This window comes from Drosophila yakuba, chromosome 3L (assembly GCF_016746365.2).
Source record: "Drosophila yakuba strain Tai18E2 chromosome 3L, Prin_Dyak_Tai18E2_2.1, whole genome shotgun sequence".
NCBI lineage: Eukaryota > Metazoa > Arthropoda > Insecta > Diptera > Drosophilidae > Drosophila > Drosophila yakuba.
In genome coordinates this window covers 1,394,841-1,416,168 of record NC_052529.2, presented here as the reverse complement: position 1 = coordinate 1,416,168, position 21,328 = coordinate 1,394,841, and the positions used below count along the sequence as shown (strand labels likewise).

Below are 21,328 nucleotides of genomic sequence, written 5' to 3'. Positions count from 1 at the left end.
ATTAAACGAAAACTTTGGGTCAGTCAATAAAATAATAGCTTTGCAAACTCATTGGGATTAGATGAGAAATAGAAAAGAATCAGCTAAGGATACAAAAAGTGGACAAACGATTATTTTGAAGTTCATTAAATGAAAAAAAAAATATGTCCACAGAAGTTTCCCATACCGGGAATTGAACCCGGGCCTTCCGGGTGAGAGCCGGATATCCTAACCACTAGACAATATGGGACTTGAGACTCGTCGCAGCTAAAATGTGTAAAGCTATAAACGTAGCGATTTGTTGTGGCTAAAAGTTCGCGTAAGCTAGGCGTTTTATTTATAGCTTTTGCTACTTTTTTGTTGACCTCAATAATAAGGTTGCACGCATATTTTTGAGTCAATAGATATTTTTTTTTATATAAGTTTAACAAAAACGTGTTTATTTTTTTTTTTTAAAACTGGGCAAACGTTTTGCAAGGAATACAAGTTATGGATGAATTGAAAAAAAATGTCTCCACTGTAGTTTCCCATACCGGGAATTGAACCCGGGCCTTCCGGGTGAGAGCCGGATATCCTAACCACTAGACAATATGGGACTTGAAGTCGTGGCAGCCAACTATACTTGTAGTTTTATAAGAAATCCTACCTAAATATGTATTTATTTTTAGTAACAGATTTCGGAATATTATCCTATATTTTCTTATAACGCTGCTGGTGATAACTGTTATCAACGCTGCAGAAATCAGAGTCATTTCCAGAAAAGTTCCTAAATATGAATTCAATATTAAGAACTGGTTTTATGTCTATATGCATTAAGCTAATTTACCCATGTTCCAAGAGTTCATCTTCGTATTCGGAACTGCATAATACACATTTATTGTGGCTATCTTGAAAGCACGTTGTACAGTAGATACCTCTGCAGTTTGGCCAGCTACAGGGAACATTATCAGATCTGCACAAGGAGATAATAAATTATGAAATTATTAAAAAGTTTAATATACTTACTTATTCAGTAGTTTATTGCAAATAGTGCAGCATTTTCCAATAAAAGATACCGTACAACAACTTAGACACCTGCAAGAAGGCTTCTTTCTAATTCTATTCAATTAGTAGGTTGGAGCTTACCAGTTTAGACGATAATTAAGCCACGTAACACACGATTCAAAGTGATGGGTATTCTTAAAAGCGTTTAAGAAACGTGCTTCCTGACATTTTGTTTTAAATAAATGTTCTACAAAACAATCAATATATGTAGAATTTTACATGGATGTAGTTATTTAAATGTCTCACTTCTTTCATGTAATATGATTCGGTGCAAGTCATAAACCCTGAGCCTTGATTCCTCTGGATAAAAGTACATCATAGTACGGTGTCTTTGGCGGAGGCCATATGGCTCCCAAAAAACCATGAACCAGGCCAGCAAATATAGCAATAAGATCCACACATATCGGAGGTATTTTGGATGACCTGGAATCGGTAGACACCGTTGAGTATTCATTTTGAAAGTTCTTGGCTCAAATGCCTGAACCAGATCTCGTAGAATGTCGCCAGTTTTACCTCCGCCGATAATGACAATTTTTTTATAGGCAAGAGCTGCAATGCAAATTTGAATGTAAATACTTAGCTAAGATTTAACCTTACGTTTAACATCTTCAATCATATGTCCATGATAGGACATCAAAGTTAGCATACTATAAAGACTGTAGTCCACAAAACAGATGCAGAAAAGCTGTATTCCTGTGATCCACAAGAAAGTCAATGAACGATAAATAGTATCATATTCCTTGGGCAGCAGTCGCATTGAGTTTATCTAAAGATCTATGTAAATAGGTTTATTTTAAGCTTGATTCAGACTTTACCTTCACATATTTGTTCTCTTCGAAATTGCTTAAGGGCAAGGCTCTTACACCCATTGTTTGATAGTACTTGTCGTCATAGTTCTCAAAAGCCTCGGTTATATAGACATTTTCATATTGTTCATTGCTTAAGTAGCGCAGCCAAAAGCTCAGTGATTGATGTATAATAGCGAGCAAGAGTATAAAGATAATCAAATCGATAAAAAATAACACGAAATATAACTTATGTCTCTGTGCCTCTAGTTTCTCGTTTACATCTTGTTCGTTTATGTGATCTTTGTTAGGCGTAAATTGACCTGTTGAATTAAATTTCAAGCTATGATCAAAACTAATGGTGCTTATAAAATGATATCTGATTTTCATGGAGCATAACTGCAAGCCTATGATAATTTGAAAGCTGTAATTAACTCAAAACACTAATAAATCTTAACGCACGTTGAAATATTTCCTTGATGACCATCAGAGACCATTGAAGGTTATCATCGAAGAAACTTTTAATTGCCTTGAGACTTTCACAGAACCAATAAAAGAGTTCTAGGTTACAGCACTCTTTCTTTTTTACTCCAAACTCACTCTTGCACTGTGCAATACTCAAGTTACCCGCCTTCATGCAGCGGCTGTAGGGAGTACCCATCTTGTACTCATAGTGATCCTTCTGCAAGAGTAACCAATCTGTGCAGGTCGTATACGTGGCATCTGCGGATGACAGGTTACCTTAAACAAGTTAAGAAAACTATTTATTACAAACGTATTTGTGCAATGGGCCTCTCCAGATTCAGCAAAAGTTTATCCAATTTATTCATGAGACTGCATACTTGGGTCAACGTTGTCTTGAATGCCTCCTCCACTGAATGGGAAGGATCATTTATAATTCGTTGCATAAGCTTTAGAGCCTGTATTAGCACATTTTGCCCACAGGCGAGAGTGTTTGCCAAAATGCAAATGTTGTGGATTATATTTTTTACAGGTCCCGAAAAAGCCACCAAGAAAGCTAATGCGATAACCAATGTCCGAAATTGACTGCTTGATAAGCTTGAAAGGCATAACACTGCAATGCACCTGTTACAAAATTAAGATTATAAATAATAAAAAATAATAAAACATTTTCCAAATGCAACTTACCTTGCTGGACGTCGCCGAACCAATATAATAATTAGTACGGTAACCAAGACGCTGAAAATCCATCTTCCATTAAGGTCCTTGCAGGCCTCTTTGGGATTCCTATAGTACCACATTAGTACCAATAGTAGTCCGACAATATATCCTCCTATAACATAAAGCAATTCGTTGTTTTGACATTCTGAAAGTGATTTTTTGTATCCCTCTGCAAGGTCGTCTTCTGGCTCAGGATCCTCGGTATCTATTGGCGGGTTTAACGGATAGATGGGTGCATCTCCTTCGGAGGTGGAATCGCGGTATTTCCCAGACTCGACCAGGTCCAGGTCAGAGTTGTAATTTCTATTGTATAAGTTGATAAGACGTTTTCCAGTGCAATTCTCTGTCTCTTCCTCAGAACTAACTATTGTATTCCTTCGTCTGTACATATAATCGCCTAAATTACAATTGTCTTCCATAATAAAAATAATCAATTTCAAAGCTTTTATATATTTTAAAAATAAAATGAGCGACAAATAAGTCAGAGAAATTATATTTTGTTTTATAAAGTCTTTCGAAAAAAAATTTAAAAAAAAATAAATCAACCACATTTCCCATACCGGGAATTGAACCCGGGCCTTCCGGGTGAGAGCCGGATATCCTAACCACTAGACAATATGGGATTTGACATCCTTGCACCCAGTGTTGGCTAACGACCATGTTGGTTCGGTAACTTAACAAAACTCAATTTTGTTGTCATAAACTTTTGGACCCACAAATAGATCGAAAAATAAATGCATTTTTTGAAAAGTTTTTTTTAAAAAGAAAACACTTTCACCATTTTCCCATACCGGGAATTGAACCCGGGCCTTCCGGGTGAGAGCCGGATATCCTAACCACTAGACAATATGGGACTTGACATCCTTAAATCCAGTGTTGACTAACGATTAAGATCGTTTGATCGTTTTAACAAAATGCATGTTTGAGAGTATTTGCAGCATTTTAGTACTTATCTTTGGATCTACAAATAGATCAATAATAAATAACTTGTTTTCTTAAAAGAAAACATTTTCACTACTTTCCCATACCGGGAATTGAACCCGGGCCTTCCGGGTGAGAGCCGGATATCCTAACCACTAGACAATATGGGATGTGATAGGGGATTGCCAGAATTCCTCCCGAATGTTCCTCGAAAACCTGGGGAATTCTTTTACCCTGGTCTTGTTCATCAGAGTTGACCGATGTCGGCAATGATTACTAAATCACCCTCTCGGAGAGCACCCACGCACTCTTCAGATTTACTGTGATGAGAGGTCAACTTCATATAACCTTTTTCGGAATTAATTAAAAGCCATTCAACACTCGGCACTGGCAGTTGCATTCGCCGATGCCCACGACTCGACGGACTCCAGTGGCTGCGAATGAGGCACATAATCATCAATTATTCGCACAATTACCGCAAACAAATAAATATTCTTAATTTATTATGTTTTCGGATCGGGCTTGGCCGCCCACAATGGCAACAGGCGGCGAATGCAGACGAAAAATCGCTACGAAAAAATATTAAAAATAAATTCCCAAACCGAAACAACAAACACACAAATTTTGGTGGAGCTGTACGAGGAGGGGCATGGCGAGGGGGCGAGGGGTTGAGGGGCAATGGGCTGGTTTGTTGGAAACTGCGGTATTGAGATTGATGTCCATAAATTAATTCCTCGCCTCTCCGCCCCTTCTGCAGCATTGTGTCTTTTTAGTCAGTCTGGCTGTCGTGCGATAAATTTCATAGATGCATTTGGTAATTTCAATTTGTTTTAATGTGTCGCCTCTATCCTATTCTATATATAAAACACATATAGCACATATAATTTGAGGTTTATTGGCCGTGCCGTGGCTTTCTTTGCTATTTTTGTCTGGCCTCGTGGGATGTGGGATGATGTGGTATGTTCTGAGGCATCAGCCCCATCGCCAGCAATTGTCGCTGCTTATCAGATTGCGATATAGGATATAGGATGTAGGATATAGAATATAGAAAATCTCCCTGCAACGGCAGAGCTTTTGAAGTTGTCCAAGGGCGGAAATGTATTGAGTGCATTTCTTGAAAGATCCGTCGGGGCTTATCCGTATACACTTAGAAAAAAAAACCATGCGAGCTGCATTTTAATTGTATTTTACCTTGGTTGTAAAGCTCTACGGAGTATTTTGAGAGTTTCCCAAAGTACCGAACATTTGGCTCAACTGCTGCTGTTCATTTTCCCGAGTGTTGGTCCGATGGGATAGCCTTTAGGCTTAGCCACTATAAATCAATTTCCGCCTTTAGCTTGTCGATGGTGCTGGGCAAACATTTCCTGAATTTCCACGCGGGGATTTTGGGAGCTTAAGCCCCGTGGCGCCACTGCGCGCTGGAAGGGATTAGAGGAGCACGGGGCATTTCATCATAATTAATAAACTGTCGGTGGCTGTATTTGTTGCTATCTGTTCGTGATGTGTCGTGCTACATTTGTATATACATACATATATTTCCACATAAATTCGGGGCTTCCACATGTAGCAGTCGTAAAATAGCGTTATTTCGACTCTGTCATCACCTGAACCCGCCGGTAATCGCCGTTTAGAGCTGGCTTCCTCTCCACTTGGGTGTCCACGAAATTTGTCGCGCGATGAGGGAAATTTCGTTTGAATGGTTTCCGCAATGAAGCGACATAAGTGACAGCCATGCCGGAGTTATTGCTCTTGGACTTGCAGCGTTTTCGGGGAAATGCGGCCCATAAAGTGCGGGAAAATCATAGCCAGAGCTGCAATGTTGCCCAATCTTTTCACGTTTCCAGAACTTCCTCCCAGGCCAACTTGGAGTTCATTTCTTTTCATTAGCCGCCCGCACTGCTGGCCATCTACGGAGCGACCAGGTCATAAAACGTAACTGGTTACTTCGCGTAACTCTTGGTACACAACTCACTTGATTACTTGCCCGTTGGTCTGGTCTTTTACTATGTAATATATGTGTTACTGGCACAGACCGACAAGCGGACAGACGGACAAACGGACAAGCGGACAAACGGACAGACAGCGGCACTTTATTAATGAAAAGCGCAAAAGTTCTTTCTATTTTTCCCAGCCCTTTTACGTGTGTGGCCTGCATCGAGGTCAGCCAGAGATTTGTTAACCGAAAGTGAGCGGTTTCTGCAGCGGGCCAAATGAAATGGCCAAAAGACTGGACACGACCGCCAGACGCGATTATGAGGAAAGTTCGTCTGCGAAAAGGTAGGCAATTAGAGAGAGTTTTTTTTATTTGCTCCTAAACGAGCTTTTTAGCCACTGCAGAAGGGGAAAGCCGGCGTTAAATGGATCGTTTTTTCTTGACATGCGAAAGAATCTCATTCAGAAGTTGCGGATAAGCATGTAAAATGATGTCACGTAGGCTGGTTTCTAGAAGGGCAGTGAAAGTACGCTACAATTATGTTACAAAAGCAGTGCATGGTAGTTCGCACGAAACAACAACAAATCAGTTTTCCTAATGTTGTGTTCCTTTGCCTCAATGTTTATGCTTGCCGCAGATCTATGAAACATCCACAAATAGTGCAGAAATCATAAAAAACTCAGGCACTGGCAGAGCTGCCGATCTCCTCGAGGGTTGGACACTGTAATCCGCAGCATGGGGCAAGTGCAGCGAAACTAGGAACTGAAATACGAAATACCCATTGAAACCCATTCGAAGAAGTGGATCCATTGCTGGGGATTATGTGAAGACACCCACCAGCGAGGAATTTGGTGTTGGCTTTTGCCTTTGTTTGCTGGCATTTATTCCATTTTATTCTTTTTTTTTTTTGTATTCCCCGGCTGACAAGTCGTTGGCATCTCTGGCGCATGTTAATTATGCCAGCGGACTACCTAGGCGTGCTCCTCCGCGAATCGGAGTCCCCCTGCCGACGTCCACAATCCCAAGATGTGGGCCGTGGCCACGCGGAGAAGACCTTGACTCTCGCCAAGATCTTGATACGATTTATACAATTTTTGATTCATGGCGTCTCCGCTGTCGCGTTTGGTCGCTTTTGGACGCTATCTTCGGCGACTCGCGAACCGAATTAATTTCGTAGGCAAGAGGCGTCTTGCCATATTTGTCGACGCCAGAATTTCGAGTTCGAAATTTTGAATTCAATCAGCAATTTGCATAAATTTGCAGGCGCGCAAAAAGAAGCTGCTTAAGCCCTAAAAGGTGCGATTAGCCCAACGCCCACCCACAAATCCCCCCAAAAACATAAGACGCCGTTATGGGCCGCTGACCCAAAGTGTGGCGGCTAATGGGACAGCCAAGTGACAAACTGAACTAGCCGAGAAACGTTCGAGTGTGTGGGCTGTTGATTGACTGACTGATTGACTGATTGACGGACCGAGTGATGGACTAAATAGGGCCCCCAGTTGACTTGGCCCATCTAATCGCAGCAGACCCAAAACAGACTGGTCCAAACATTTGCAAATCGTTTCGGTTTTGGCTTTTGTCGCGCGGGCCACCAAAATAGATTGGCCAAATGGGGGAGGTGGGTGGATAGCATCTGTCCGCGATATCGTACGATTTTGTATATATAAAACGGGATTTATTTTTGGCTTAATGAGCTGAGCAGCTTGAGTGCTCTGCAAAAACATAAAATACAATATAATTGTACGATTTTGCACAATTTAAGCAAAGCCATTGAAGAGCGATTTCAGTTTGAAAGCCAAATGCTAATTATTCATATTAAATCATAATAGTATGAAAATTGTATTATCTCTATTAAATGTTGAAATGTTTAATAACAGGTAATTGATTTTATGACACATTGGCAGTTAATAGTCAATCAGTGATCGCAAATCGTTTTATATTCCCCATGAGCACTTGCTCATCTGTAAATATTTCATTGGCTGTCAACGTACTATGCGAAGATCCTTGGCTTGCAGGCAGCATTCTCATATAGATCATACCCCCAAGTGCCAGGGTATCCCCATAAATATCGTGCTGCTTGTTGTGCCACCACCACTCTTTTCAGTTTCTATTTCGGGCTGATTCATTCTCGTCTGATTCTGATTCTGATTTTGATTCTCATTCTGAATCTTATTCTCGTTCAGTGGGCTGATCGTCGCCTCGTCGTGGTGGCTGCTAAATTTAAATGCCCAAACATCCATAACGACATTCATGAGGATCTGCTGGGTGGACATACACACTCAACCCCACCATTCTCAGAATTTATTCGTATTAATTTCCCCGCATTAGTTTTTAATGCGTCGTCGCTAGAATTAAAGCCATCGTAAAGCTGACAAATATTTTATGCCGAGTGCTAGTGTGAAAAAAGCGCGACAAATTAATGAATTTATGGGACACTTTAGGGGGTCTCTCGCTCTCTGCATAATGGCCACCTGTCTGGATTGGTCTGGTCTGGTGTGTTCGTTGTGTTCGGTGTGTAGTTGGCAAAATGTGCCCCCTTGTTGCTGGATTTAAATCGTTTCGAGTGTCGCCAGGCGCCAATTGGTCACCCCATTCCACCCATTTTGCGTGGGCGCTTTTCAATTCGTTTTCCGAGCCAAAAGCAACTTGAAGAGCTGTCGTACGTTTTTCACAATTCACAATTTCACAAAACAAAGAGCGAATGTTTCTTGGAATTCGGTTTATTTTCGAGCAGATGAAAGCGATTCGCCAAGTGTTTTGTTTGTTGTCACACATCGAGTGCATGATAGGGATGGAGTGGGAAAACCCAGAAGTGCCTCGGATTGGGCAAGAGGTGTTACCCACCAGTACAGTGGGGACTGCCCACGTGGCTGCACTCGCATGCATTCCTCGACTCCAGCGACGCACACGTCCACGACATCCTGGGAAAGTGTGTGGGCGACCTCGAAGGAGTGTGTAGGATCTCTGGATCTCTGGATCTCTGGATCTCTGGATCTGAGGGCAGCCAGATCAACTAAATCAACTAAGACCGAGAACCGGCCCGACCTGAACGCCAAACTCGTTCTATTCCAGGCGCCAATTTACCTGGGGATGCATCACATTATTTCAAGCCTGTCGCCTGCTGATCAACGACTTTTGTTCCTTTGCTGGCCAGGCATCGAAATTGGCATTCTATGGTAATTTTTGAGCAGTGAAACATATTGCAAACATTCCGAGTTCTATATAGTGTTGCACTCAATTCAGCAATGCCCCATCTTGGTCATATGTTCATGTGTTAATTTTCCCGACTCAATATTGCTGCTGTTGTTGACCGCACGCGTTTCCATAAACAAAACACCAAAAACTTGAGGCAAGCCAAACCAAAAACCAAACAAACAGAATGCAGTATGCAACGATCGCGTGGCAGTCGCAAGTTTTCAACACACAGGTGCGGTTTAATTTGAACATAAACCAAATCATACATTTTGGGATTCAAGACTCATCTGTTCATACAGACAGTACGAGAGTAAGGCATCCAATGGATACTGTAAGCCCCCGTTTTGGCTAACTCCGCTCCTGTCTTCTGGGCGTTGCTGCACCTCCTGGCGGAGTTCGTCTATTTGTTTTCCAAACAAGCCTCTTTCGCAGACTGGCAGGCGGGCAGATGCAGCCCAGCATCTTTCCCCCTGCGCAGCAGTTCAAGTGCGTTCAATTTTCAATAAATCCATAAAATTTAGCTTCGCTCCCCGCAACCAGATAAACCACAGCAACCCCAGCCCCAGTCCGTCATTCCTCCTCCTCGCCAGAGTTTCTCGGACTCGGATGTCTGGGCCAGTTCATGGCTGCATTTTTGTTTTGGTCTGTGCGGAGTAAACAATGCACCAACAGCAGTCACGATGGAGGAGCACACGGAGGAGGAGGAGGCGAGACTGGAGGCCAGCAGTTGCATCCCCGCCACAAGCCAGATGAGTCACGGAACTGTGGAACCGAAAGCCAAAGGGATTGGCTCTTTGTGCTCCAGGTTTTGAGGCAAGTTTTTGGTACTTGCTTAGGAAAACCATTTGTTTATAACCATCCATAATACTCGCAATAGTGTTATACATTCAAAGTAAATTATTTTAATGGAACTTATTTTGTAGTGTTTAGTATTGAGTTCTCCACTGTGCACCTGCCAAGATTGTTTTGCCCGTCGGAAGTTTGTGAAGTTTGCAGTGTCTATTTGCAGACTTGTCTCCCTTGCTCTGGACTGTGGTTTCATCCAGACCATTGAAGATGGTGAATATTGCGCATCTGTTGATGCTGCGGTCCCTCGGCAGCGTCATCTGCAACTCATCATTTTCTGAAATATTGCTCTTTTGCATACCTGAAGCCGTCTGCGTTCGTGTTTCACCAATTGTTGTTTTAGCCGGGCTAACAGAACTTAATTCCGGCCGATCAGACGGAGTCGGTTGAAACGAGGGTGGAGTTGGGTGGATTTCAATCAACTGGCAGACGCCACCGCAGACATAATTTATTGCCACTCTTCGCAACGATATTCATTTTCCGCATTGATGTTTTCCTTAAGTGTTTCCTCTGCATTTCAAGGAGGTCGCAGCCCAGGGCGGCACTAATTGATTGTGGGCTGCTTTGGGAATGGAAATGGGAATGGGAATCTGGAGTCCAGGACCTGCTCACCTCGCTGGGCGAAAGTTAATTGGCCCGGTCCTGGGACAATGGGACCATCGGACATGGAATGCAAACACAGGTACTGGGCCACTTAAGTGCGCTTAATTAATGCAAAGCGAATCCAAATCCGAATCCGAATCCGAATCCCAATTGGCAGCAGGATTTCGGGTCGCATTAGATGCGCATCGGGGGCAGAACAAGCGCGTCGCCTGTTCCTGGCCAGAATCCCTGTGCCAACAGACCACTTAATCCACATCGCGATTGCTTTGGCTACCGCTGCGGGTTGTAAATAGTTGGGAAAATTCAGCTACAGGCTCAGCTGCTCTGTCTAGATTATTTGTATAACCAGTTGAAGCGTCTGAAAGTTACACTTTCAATACCAATACCACATTATTTAACAGTGGAAAGGATTCTAATTTGTTCCTTTTCTATGACCACCACAATTGTAATGAGTCAGGGCATCTAAAGTTCGGCTATAACCGCCAGCTCTTCTGCGTGGGATGTTCCTTTCTGGCTGCTAATGTTTGGAGCTTGTTGTCGACCGACATGGTCAGTGGCCAAAGTGGGTGCAGTCCGGGGCGTACGCGGAGGAGTCACCAGTGGATTATCCTTTGTTGGGAATCGACAAGTCGGCCAGCGAGGAGCACGGAACATGGAGTCGTGTTGGATTTCTTGTTTCTACTCCACCCGCAACTGGGCAAACTGAGCCACGCACTTTTTGCGCGCCGGCCTTAATTGCGAGGTGTTCAAGTGAACTCTGATTGCCGCTGCGGAGCAGGAGTCCGGACTCCTCTCCAGCTTTTCGATGGCGTTAATTGGGCAGCAGTCGGAGCAGAGCACAGCAGCCGGCGCAACATTTGCTGCCACTTTGATGCCCTGCCGATGATACTCGACCAAACTGCGACTTCAACAAGCTGCAGTCCCGAAAATTTGCATTTCAAGCAGCCCGCGATTTATGGCCCAGTCCGTGGGATCCGCTGGCAGCCAGGGGGCGGGGGGCAGTGGTCTGCTGTGACGAATCCAATTATGAGGCGCGCCAGCTGGAGGATCCGAGGAGGGGCAGCCGACCCCTGACGGGTGCCATGTGCCTGATGCGATAATGCGCCATCAAATGGCCATAAATAAAGCGCACAAAGCGGATTAAGCGTTTTGTTAACAGATTTATATTGAGCTGAATTATGAGCCAGCGGCGAGTTGAGATTTAATGAGCCGCCTCCCGCCCGAGATGCCAATGAGATCGGCATCAATGAAATGAACTCGGGCTTATAGTCCCCTCGGGATGCAGGATGACCTCGTTGGGGAAAACTCGTTCAATCTCTTTAAGCATTTCATGTTTCTCCTGCAAATAGCATCGTTTCAATACATTGCATTCAACTGAAATGCCGTCCCTAATATTACATCTCATATTCGAGCATAAACGAAATCACTTACCAATGCCTTAAATGCAACAAAATGATGTACATGTACCACTTTTGCCATCCCATCAACCCAACTGTCAACCCATTCCATTCGCCGTGTGTTTCATTGCTCGAGCTGCAAATTTGAAATCGCTGTTAGAGTTCCTGTCACTTCCACTCCGGTTTTAGCCGTTGCCATGGCTGCTGAAAGCTTTGCATACCGAACCGGAGGAGGAGAGTATGAATTAGAATTGATGGCAAATGCCAAAACTAGACTTTATGCAGATACTTTTGATAAATTCATGGGACCTTGGGATGGGAAATACATGAATGAACACCGAAAGTTGCAGCTCAAAATGTTGTAGCTGCACTGAACTGCCAGAAATATTTATGCTGCAAATTCGAGCTGTTATCGATTGGAAGGACATGTATATTGTATGTGTTTTTTTTTGGTCGTCGTTCCCCAACCATTTGTTTATCGAATTTAAGTGCTCCCCAGGGGGAAGGCAGAAAAAACAGTGGCATTCTGGGCAGTGTTTGTCTATGTTCCGGGGGGGGAGAGGCACACGAGGAAGATGGCATCTCGGGTGAATGGACACTTAAAGCCTGGCCAAAAATTACAGCCACCGAAAGTAAGGCAGCCCACAAAAAATAAGCGAAAATCAGAGGAGAGAAGAAATACCGAGTTCCAAATTGCCCCCGAGGGCAGGCAATGGCAAATTGAGGCTGCCGCTGAAGAAGCCGCCTCACCTGGCCAAAGAGGAGCAGCAGAAGGAGGAGGAGGTGCCTGCCGCTCCTGGGAGGTGGGGAGGATCATCCTCATCAGTCGATCGACGAGTGGCAGCCGCGTGCTGAAGCTGAACTCCAGGGCCCACGAAAAAGTGCAGATTCGAGTCCGGGCTGACTCGTCGGCATTTGGGCTGAGCGTCGAATTAAGCAAATTATGGTGGGCCCCAGTCGGTGATCGATCCGAATTGAGCCCCCTTTTTTGGCCGACGCCCCTGTCTCCTCGACAGTTGCTGCAATTTGCCTTAATGCCCAGGATTATGTTCGAAGCGACTGCGAAAGCTGCAAACTGTTGACTCTTTTTTGCCGTGTCCACTCAAATTGGCGCATGTAAATTTTTGCGTCTGCAAAAGTCGCTGACCCATCGCGACAGGCATATGGATTGGCCAGTGGCGTTGGTCTCATCATTGATATGTTTACATCAATGTGGTATTTAAGGATTTCTGTCAAAAACACCATTTACTTTTAGCAAAATGGCCTATCTACTATGACTTTAGATAACTGGACAAGTGATTTTTGACGACAAACGTTTGTAACACCAGTTGGTAGGGAATTTCCAGTTCGATGCGCATCCAATCTCGTCCTGCTTCTGGTATTTTGCCTCCACCTCGGACTCCTCATGCCGCCTGATGCTGACATTTGTGTGTGCGTTGAAATATTTTTTGAATGCAGATTTTTCACTTAAAATTATTTCAATTACGCCAAGTGCAGGCCAAGGAGCCAAGGAGGAGCACCATCCTCGAGACTTGGCTTTTTTGTCGACTTGTCCTCTTCGCCGAGCGGAGGAATATGGAGGAATGGTGGAATGGCAGCTGCTGCAGTTCAGTTGTCGCTTTCGGAACTTCAGCTGCAAGTAGATTAAATGCCACAACCGCAAACAGACAAACTTGGTCAATTATTTTCAACGGCGGACACAAATTATTGATGCAGGCACACCCCACCTCTTCCCACTGCGAGGATCGTCGAGGAGCCCGGCCTGGAGTTGAAAAGCTGCCCGACCAAACCGCATCATCAATCTGGGGAAGTCTTGCTCGTGGTCTCGTCCCTCCTCGAGTGAGAGAAGCTCAGAGACAATGGGCTCACCCCTCGCCGCTTTTCTCGCAAAAGGTCTTCATTAAATTAGTGAAATGAGCCAGTCTTCCAGGACTCAGCTGCAACTCAACTGAAGGTGGCACACTCGGAAAAATATGGCCCCCAATAAAGAAGAAAAGGCAGTTTATGGCAAGAAAAAGATCTACTTGGCATTGCTCTTTAAAAGTTCCAACCCACAATTTGAGATAACTGTAAGCTTTAAGGTTTAGGGTATCCTAAATTCACTCTTCCTCCTGATTTCTTTGAGTGTACGATCACGACGATGCCTAAACCGCTTAAGAAGAGCTTGTTTCATTGAGGATCCTCTTGGAGCCTCGCATCTGCGAGCAGCCGCATTTAATGTCACAAATATTTGTTGTCAACTGTCAATTGAGTTGGGCGCAGGAAGATACTCGTTTCTTGATGCCCGGCGATCTTTGGAGCAATGCAACTGGTGACGACTTAACGAGAACTCCAGATGATCCCCCATGCTCCACCAGCGTTCAGGGATCCCCCCGAAGAACTTCGATCTGATTCGATTGAGGAATCGCAAATGGCTTGCTAAATTGGCTCAACTGGCTGGGTGGGTCGAATGTTCGATTGAACCATCAATGTCTCATCAAAATGCACTCGGTTTTGGGTGGTGCTGTGGCTTTTCAGTTGGGGAGCCAGCCAGCAACGCAGCTTGCAGCTATTGAATTACCAACACATTCAGTACATTCAGTGCAAGTTTACAATTTCATTATCGGCGAATGCGAAATCCAAAACCAAACCAAAAATAATGAACTTCCCCCCCAGAAGCCCTCCCTCCCCCTTGATTTCGACCATGTGGCTAAAGGGGCCACCGCATGATGAGGCAATGCCAAAATAGAACAACGTCCAGAGCTGATGGCTAATTTCTGTTTTTGTTTGTTATTAATTTCTGGCGCGGCCTCTCAAAATGTTGGCTTTCTGATTGCAGCTGTTTCAGCTGATTGGGGAATTAGCATGCATTTTGACGCAGTTTACCTCAGATTGAAATACAAATGGAGTGGCTGGATTACCCTCAGTCTGAAATACATTACATATTCCGAAGGCCTCAAATGAAACAACGCACATTGATAATCTTTAATTTGGTAATTTATTGAGTTAGAGTTCTTGTTTCAAATAATTGAATTTGGATATATGTTATGTCTTTAAGCTCTGGTTTGGCATTAAGCCTGAGTAGGCAACTCAACGGAGGAGTCCATGCATCAGATAGCAACCCAAACCCGATCCTAAGTCTTTGATGTGAGCCAGGCTCGGTTCCCGCAAGGAACTTCTCCACTCCTTTGGCATTGGCATAAGATAAATGTTGGGACTTACGAGCTAAGAGTATTTTGAGCGATCCCCTCTTGAAGTGGGAGCCAGGATATTCGACAGATGTAGATATGGTATTTGAGCACACTGTCCTGGGGAAAGTCTTACGATCTAGTGACTAGACTAAGGCATAAGAGGAGACATAGAGGTGTGTATGTGAGCGGGATGCAGTCTTTGGCTCCTGCCTGCGATCATCCCATTCCGAGGTCCTTCATCAGGTGCTGCCTGATCACCTGACCCTCCTCCTCGGCCAGGAGTTGAGCTGTCACCGTGTTGACCAGATTGAAGGCAATTCCGAAGGCGCTGAATAGGCACCATACGCCCAGGGCCAGCCAGCGAAGTGGGCGTGGTCGCAGCCGACCATCCAACTGCCGGAGGAGCAGCAGACCCACACTAATCCCGGCCAGAGCTCCCGTCATGTGGGCGATATAGGAGACCGAAGGTCGTGTCTGCAGTTGGTGCATCGCAAGTTCCCTTGAGTAGAGGGCATAACCCAAATCGCAAAAAACTGTAGAGGATAGGAAGTTTATTTAAGATTCTTATGAGCTACGTTTTTGCACTATGGTTACTTACCGAACAAAATCACAGCCATTAGCTGGAAAACGCCGTGTCGCATCTGACCAAAGTTGAGCAAAAGACTCGCCAGTTGTGCAGCCAGCAAAGCATACACTCCTCCACTGGCTCCCAGCAGGTAAACCTCCGAGTCCACCACCGAAGTACCCAAAGAGCCAGCCAAAACTCCGGCCATGTAAATGATCCCCGTTCTCAGCGATCCATGTACCAGCTCCAAGGGCACACCGAATAGGAGCTGGGTGAGCACGTTGTATCCCAGATGGAGCCAACTGGCGTGGAGTAGGGCATAGCTGAGGAATCTCCAGAGCTGTAGGCGCTGGTCAGGACGATACACCAGAAGAGAATCCTCGGGTGGATCAGCACCCACCCACAGGAACACGAGAATCTGCGCAGTTAGGAATAGAAAATGGATGATTTATTATAAAATACAAATAAAAGAGAGAGCTGAAAGAACTTTTTATGAACATATAACCATTCCCGCACAATTCTTTTATCCCGAACTAGTTCGGAACTACTTCATGAGCATTTGCTTTTGGGGGAACCCCCATTCCCAGTCGAGGCAAAGTGGGAAGCAATAAAATCATCAAGACCGCACAGCCGAGACAGCTTGGCCAGGAGAAGAAGGGGTGGCCAGAACAACCCCCAAAGGCGTAGACTGCCAGCAGACAGCGACGAGACGTCGCCATCAATTCCCCCCAGCTCCTGGCTTTTCCTTTCCTCCCGTTATTCCTCCAGAAACCCCATTATTCCCCCTCATTCCCACCCGATTCCCCGTTTTTCTGTGGCCTGGCGGCGTCCAGTCTGTGTGGTGTGCAAAAAGCCAGACGCGGAAAACAAATCGTAGACGTGTTGGATTTTTCGCACGCACTCTGTATCCCTTCTTCCTTTCAGCCATCCAAAGGCCCCTTTTCACCCATCCCCCATTCCCCGTGCTACTCGTATATCCTTTAACCGGAAGCCAACTTCCATTTACAAATGCATTGGGTGGAGTGAGTGGACGAGAAGCTAAGTCGTATTCGGTGTGTGTGGCCCTGTCGGCAATTTGTTTGCCTCAAAAGTCAATTGCTAGACGAGATCTCTGTTGTGTGGGTGATATAGAACGAATGCTTTGGGGCGCTTCAGCTGGAGGTTGGGGTCTGAAATACGATACAGCATCTTTGTTATGGCCAAGCAAACATCCCTCTTCGCCGGCCATCTCGTTTAATTTGAGATACAAAACGCGTTTCAGACGTGACTGCAAGTCGCTTGTTCACTCTGACCCCAAAGTCTTCGATGTGGGGTTAAGTGTAATGAAAAATGAACTAATGCCGCAATATGTAAGTAAAATACTTTTGAAATGTGCTCTAGAAGATGCTAACTGATCAACAACGTTTACATTCAGTAAGAATTGAGCGACTAGTATTTGAACGTCTTTAAATCATATTTGTTAACTGTTTTGCGATTTCTAAAGCTTTAAGCTAGTTGGTTTAAGCTAGCTATCTCCCATTTATTTAACTTTTTCTTTTGCTGCAAAATGTCTGAGCTCTTAAGTCTTGAAAAAGTAATAAAAATGCAAACTCCCAGATTGGGGATAATGGTTTAATATGTAATTGCCGAGACAGCCATCAGACACAAAAGATCAGGGGTTAAATGTGCGCCCAATTCAATATGTTTGCTATCCCAAGGGTTGCACTGCAACATCCACGAGTATAAGCCAACAATTAAACCCAACTAGAATGTGGCCGGAATGTTGTGCTTTTATATGCGATGTCATGGCAACCTCAACCCAACGACATCCCCAACTCGAGGCCACCCTCACAGCCAAATGTGGCTGTTATGACCCTCAATCAACCCTCGACGGTAATCGCATTAAAAAGCGGTCACATTTGGCGCCCAACGTGGGGCTACTCACCTCGAGGAGCGTGGCAAGGATAATGAAAAAGGGCGGAATCCACTTGATAGTCGTGACAGCCCCTTCAAGATGTTTCGCCCTCTGATTCCCCCAATCCGGAGAACTGCTCTTGGCTGCTGCTGCTGCTGCTCCGGATGCCCGTTGCACTGGCTGCACCGCCATCAGCTGGTCACAGCAGACGCCCAGCACCAGTCCGGATTTGGATGACGACGGAGCCGGCGGCATTTGCAGAACGGTACTGGGCGGCATATTCCCCTGCTCCACGGTTCCGATGAGGGGTCTATTTTTGGGGCGTCTGCCTTGTGACGGTGCCCCACTTAGCGGGAGCATCTGCGGCTGGGGCTGAGGTGGCTTCTGTCATGGTGAGTTGAGCGGAATGCTGTCTGCTCCCGGCGGCGGCTGTCTGGACGAAAAGAAAAATCGATCACGTTAAAAAACGAATCACTTTGTGGAAGTATTTCGTGATGAGCTTTATATCTTAACAATAACAGAATAAGAAATCACAGAACAGTATTTGATGTTGACAAAATCTATATATGACTTGATGATGATCCAAAGTTGTATGCTTTTCCAGCCCTGTTTTCTCTCAGTGCCGAAGGGGATTATGCGGCGGGCCAAATTAGCTCAAGGTTGTCTCTCTATTTCTGCGACTGTCTCCGGCTTTGACGACAACTGCAGCGCAATTTCTCCGCGACGCGTCTCGATTTGGCAGACGACGATGTTCGACATTGCCAGAGGCGCCATCATTGAGGTCTATATCCCCCGGTCTCCTGCCCCCCTCCCTTTTTCGCCCCCTCTTTGTTCCCCCATTTTAATGGCCCTAGACGGCCATAAAAGAGTCAAGAATTTATTTCTTTTTTGCACTCGCAAGAAATTTATTTCCGCTGCGGCAGCACCAAAGAAAAGAAGGCCAAAATGCAACCCCGAAAGTGCTCAAACTTGAGATTAAGACGGAATTCGGTATTCGGAATTCTTTCTCCGCGAAGGAAGTAGTCAAAGAGCACGAAGAGCCAGAAGGGCATTTTGCAATAAGTCAGGGAGCTTTGGTGGAATATAATGCTAGTGAAATCTATGATCGTAAATCTTGAAATTAAATGTTGCATAAAAAAGTAATGTATAGCAGCAACTAATGGAGTTGGCTGTCCGTCAAACATTCTGCACCACTTCTTTGGCAAAAGCTTCTCACTACAGTAACATAACTTGTAAAACATACCCTGCTTTGTAGTAGACACGCAATCAATAATCATTTCAATTCCAATTGTGAGTTCTTAAGCTACATCTTAAGCTTACAAGAAGGGATGAGAGAGAGCAAGGATTAATTCCATTTTATGGGATCCTTGTTTCGAGTAGACAGCAACTAACTCCTACTCTGCCTAATTCAAATGAAACAGTGAGCTTTCGCCCGAGGTTTAACTAGTTTATGTGCATGTTTCGGTTTTGGCTAGTTTATGTTTTTGGTTTACTTTGGACGGCTTCCGGTTCTGGGGTTCTGGGTCCCATGGCGTGTCCTGTTCCTTTTCGGCGTGTTTTGCTCGGTTTGGTTGTCCTATCCTGTAGTGTTGTGGTGCGGTGCAGTTGCTCTTGGTAATGAGTTTTAATGGTGATTACCTCTGGCCCAAAAACAACTGGGATAGTGGAAGGACCTGTCGTGTTGTCCAGTTGTCCTGCCCTCTGCTGTTTCCGAAAAAAAAACTTGTTTCACAGACGGAAGTGTTGCTCTTGGTCGTCCCCCTAATGATCCTGGCGCACAACTGGCAAACCGGTTAATGGATCCGAAAATGGGGACGAAGGGGCAGGCAGGCGCATGCCAAAACTGTAAAAATATCGACAGGTGTATCCTTAATGTCCTTAGACATCGATTCCTGGTAGCTTTGCCTGGTTTGTTCAACTTGGTCTGCCGCTTTTTCTGCTGCTGTCCTTGGCACGCAACTTGTTCGTGTGCAGGACACTGAAACGCACAATATCCTTGAAACAAACATCCAACTTCCTCTGTGCCGGTCCTCCCCTCTTTTACCCTCTTTTTTCACTCCTGGGGCCCTGTGTTTGCTGTTTGCCTTCCTGCTCGGCTCATTTGGCAAAGGCAAAAATCGAAGTTCGACTCGCCGTTGAAGTTGATTATGCAAGCCAACCTGCTTGCTGCTCCACCAATGTTCGTACCTCTGCCACTCGTTACACAGAAATAAAATATTAATGGCTGGGACATTTAAAATGTTTACTACCGGCGAAGCACAGGTCTTGGCAAGTGTAGACAATTATTTAAGCATCATCAAAAAATCGAAAATAATATTTTGTTGTAAAAAATCTGATATTTTCAATCGGCGTTTTAACCATAACTTGGCCAAAAATGGCCGCACAGCTAAAATAATAAATGTTTTGTGCTGCTAATAAACATAGCTAACCATGTCTATCCATACATTTTTGATTTTCTAAAAAAAAAATTTGACAAATTTTTGCATTTTCGATAAGGGGTACCATCATCAAAATTTGCGAAAAATGGCAAAAAATTATCATTTCAATGTATGTACATGGATCGATAGGGAATTTTGTTACGAATTCAACGAGGTATAGCATTCTACTTTTGGACAACTATTTTTACTGCTATCGGAAAAATAAACGGATTATTTTTGATAAAAAAATGGAAAAAAATATGTTTTGTATAAAGTTGGATGTTTTTAATCGGCGTTTTCGCTATAACTTGGCAAAAAATTACATTTTCATTATTTAAGCACATGTGGATAGGGAATTTACGAATTCATTGACTATAATTGCCGCCTTATTTATTTCTTTCTTTAAGAATTAAGCGAAAGTCATTGAAATCTTGTAACAGCGTGGAATATTGTGTTCTAGTTACACATGAAGTTTCTGTCATTCCTAGCGACTTTTACACATTTAGTTTGACATTCATGTTCAATCACATGACTTTCCTTTTTGCACATATAGCCTTTATTTGATCAAAAGTGGGCGGTAATTGGTGTTTTCAATCTATTTTTCCAGTGACCCATTCCTTGAGCTGCTGTTCTAGATTTCTATAGGCGACCGCATTTTGTGTTTGCATTGGGCAAACATTTCATTTACATAATGCTGACTATTTGTATTTGCACTATTTGCATGCGGAGAACTTTTCTAAGGTTATCAAATATGTGGAGGTATCCCCACCTATTTTTTACGTACTTTCCTTTATTGATTTATGCGGTTCAGCGAGCTGGCCAAATTGGCTCGATACATACATTTGAAATTACTTCACAATTCCTGGGACGTTGGACGGAAATTACAAAGATACTAGTGTTTCTCCTGAGTAAATATGGTTAGTTAGTTTTGCAGTTGGCAAGCGAAAGGGCGAGTGGAGACAAAAACAAATTTAATTACTGAAGCCGCAGGGTGCATGCACCACCCAAAAGAAATAGTAAGAGAGAGAAATGTACAAAAAAATACATAATTACAACGCGGCTTAAATGCCTTTGGGTCGAGAGCAAAAGTTATGGAGAGCCAGTGGGCGGGTCGAAAAGTGAAAGAATAACGAAGAAAGTTACGTTAACAAAACGCAACAACAAACGGACTGAAAGCAACAACAAGACGCTCGCTCAACATGAACTACCAACAATGACGAGAAAATTATTATAAAACTATAATTGAAAAATGTTTACCAGGTGGGTGGCTCTTACGTCGGGCGATGGTGGGATCCAATCTAAAGTTGTGGGAGCTTACACAAAAGAAATCGATCTCCACATTTTTCAAAGCAATCGTCCTAAGCTTATTCGTAGGCTTATCAGATGGAATACATTTC

At 44.1% G+C, this 21,328-nt stretch overlaps 2 protein-coding genes and 5 non-coding genes across 11 annotated transcripts in view; all 7 read right to left on the bottom strand.

Annotated features, from left to right (window-relative positions):
• Window positions 1-157: 157 nt before the first annotated feature.
• Window positions 158-229, bottom strand: Trnae-cuc. Its single transcript has one exon. It is a non-coding gene; the product is annotated as a tRNA-Glu (tRNA).
• Window positions 230-417: 188 nt separating this feature from the next.
• Window positions 418-3,444, bottom strand: LOC6532366 (protein sneaky). Of its 2 annotated transcripts, none has more exons than XM_039374074.1 (10): window positions 2,958-3,444; window positions 2,584-2,894; window positions 2,271-2,531; window positions 1,839-2,215; window positions 1,621-1,789; window positions 1,270-1,572; window positions 1,105-1,210; window positions 985-1,053; window positions 806-931; window positions 418-745 (listed from the first exon to the last, which is right to left on the bottom strand). In XM_039374074.1, the coding sequence occupies exons 1-10, from the start codon at window positions 3,407-3,409 to the stop codon at window positions 670-672; spliced, it is 2,250 nt and encodes a 749-aa protein (XP_039230008.1). In that variant the 5' UTR covers window positions 3,410-3,444; the 3' UTR covers window positions 418-669. The 2 variants fall into 2 exon arrangements, with proteins under 2 accessions (XP_039230008.1, XP_039230009.1); XM_039374075.1 differs by having other exon boundaries at window positions 1,839-2,131; window positions 2,409-2,531.
• Window positions 504-575, bottom strand: Trnae-cuc. Its single transcript has one exon. It is a non-coding gene; the product is annotated as a tRNA-Glu (tRNA).
• A 97-nt stretch (window positions 3,445-3,541) lies between the features above and the next one.
• On the bottom strand, window positions 3,542-3,613 carry Trnae-cuc. The gene has a single exon. It is a non-coding gene; the product is annotated as a tRNA-Glu (tRNA).
• A 159-nt stretch (window positions 3,614-3,772) lies between these two features.
• Trnae-cuc lies at window positions 3,773-3,844 on the bottom strand. The gene has a single exon. It is a non-coding gene; the product is annotated as a tRNA-Glu (tRNA).
• A 165-nt stretch (window positions 3,845-4,009) lies between these two features.
• On the bottom strand, window positions 4,010-4,081 carry Trnae-cuc. The gene has a single exon. It is a non-coding gene; the product is annotated as a tRNA-Glu (tRNA).
• Window positions 4,082-14,839: 10,758 nt separating this feature from the next.
• Window positions 14,840-21,328, bottom strand: part of LOC6532362 (protein rhomboid) — a 38,060-nt gene continuing 31,571 nt past the window's right edge. For 2 of the 4 annotated variants that reach the window (XM_039374079.1, XM_002093083.4), the window contains exons 2-4: window positions 17,545-17,947; window positions 15,654-16,038; window positions 14,840-15,588 (exon numbers count right to left, since the gene is read on the bottom strand). In XM_039374079.1, coding sequence (XP_039230013.1) covers window positions 15,272-15,588; window positions 15,654-16,038; window positions 17,545-17,874 — 1,032 coding nt within the window. In that variant the 5' untranslated portion in view covers window positions 17,875-17,947 and the 3' untranslated portion in view covers window positions 14,840-15,271. The remainder of the gene's footprint in view (window positions 15,589-15,653; window positions 16,039-17,544; window positions 17,948-21,328) is intronic. The other 2 variants (XM_039374081.1, XM_039374080.1) reach the window with 1 other exon arrangement.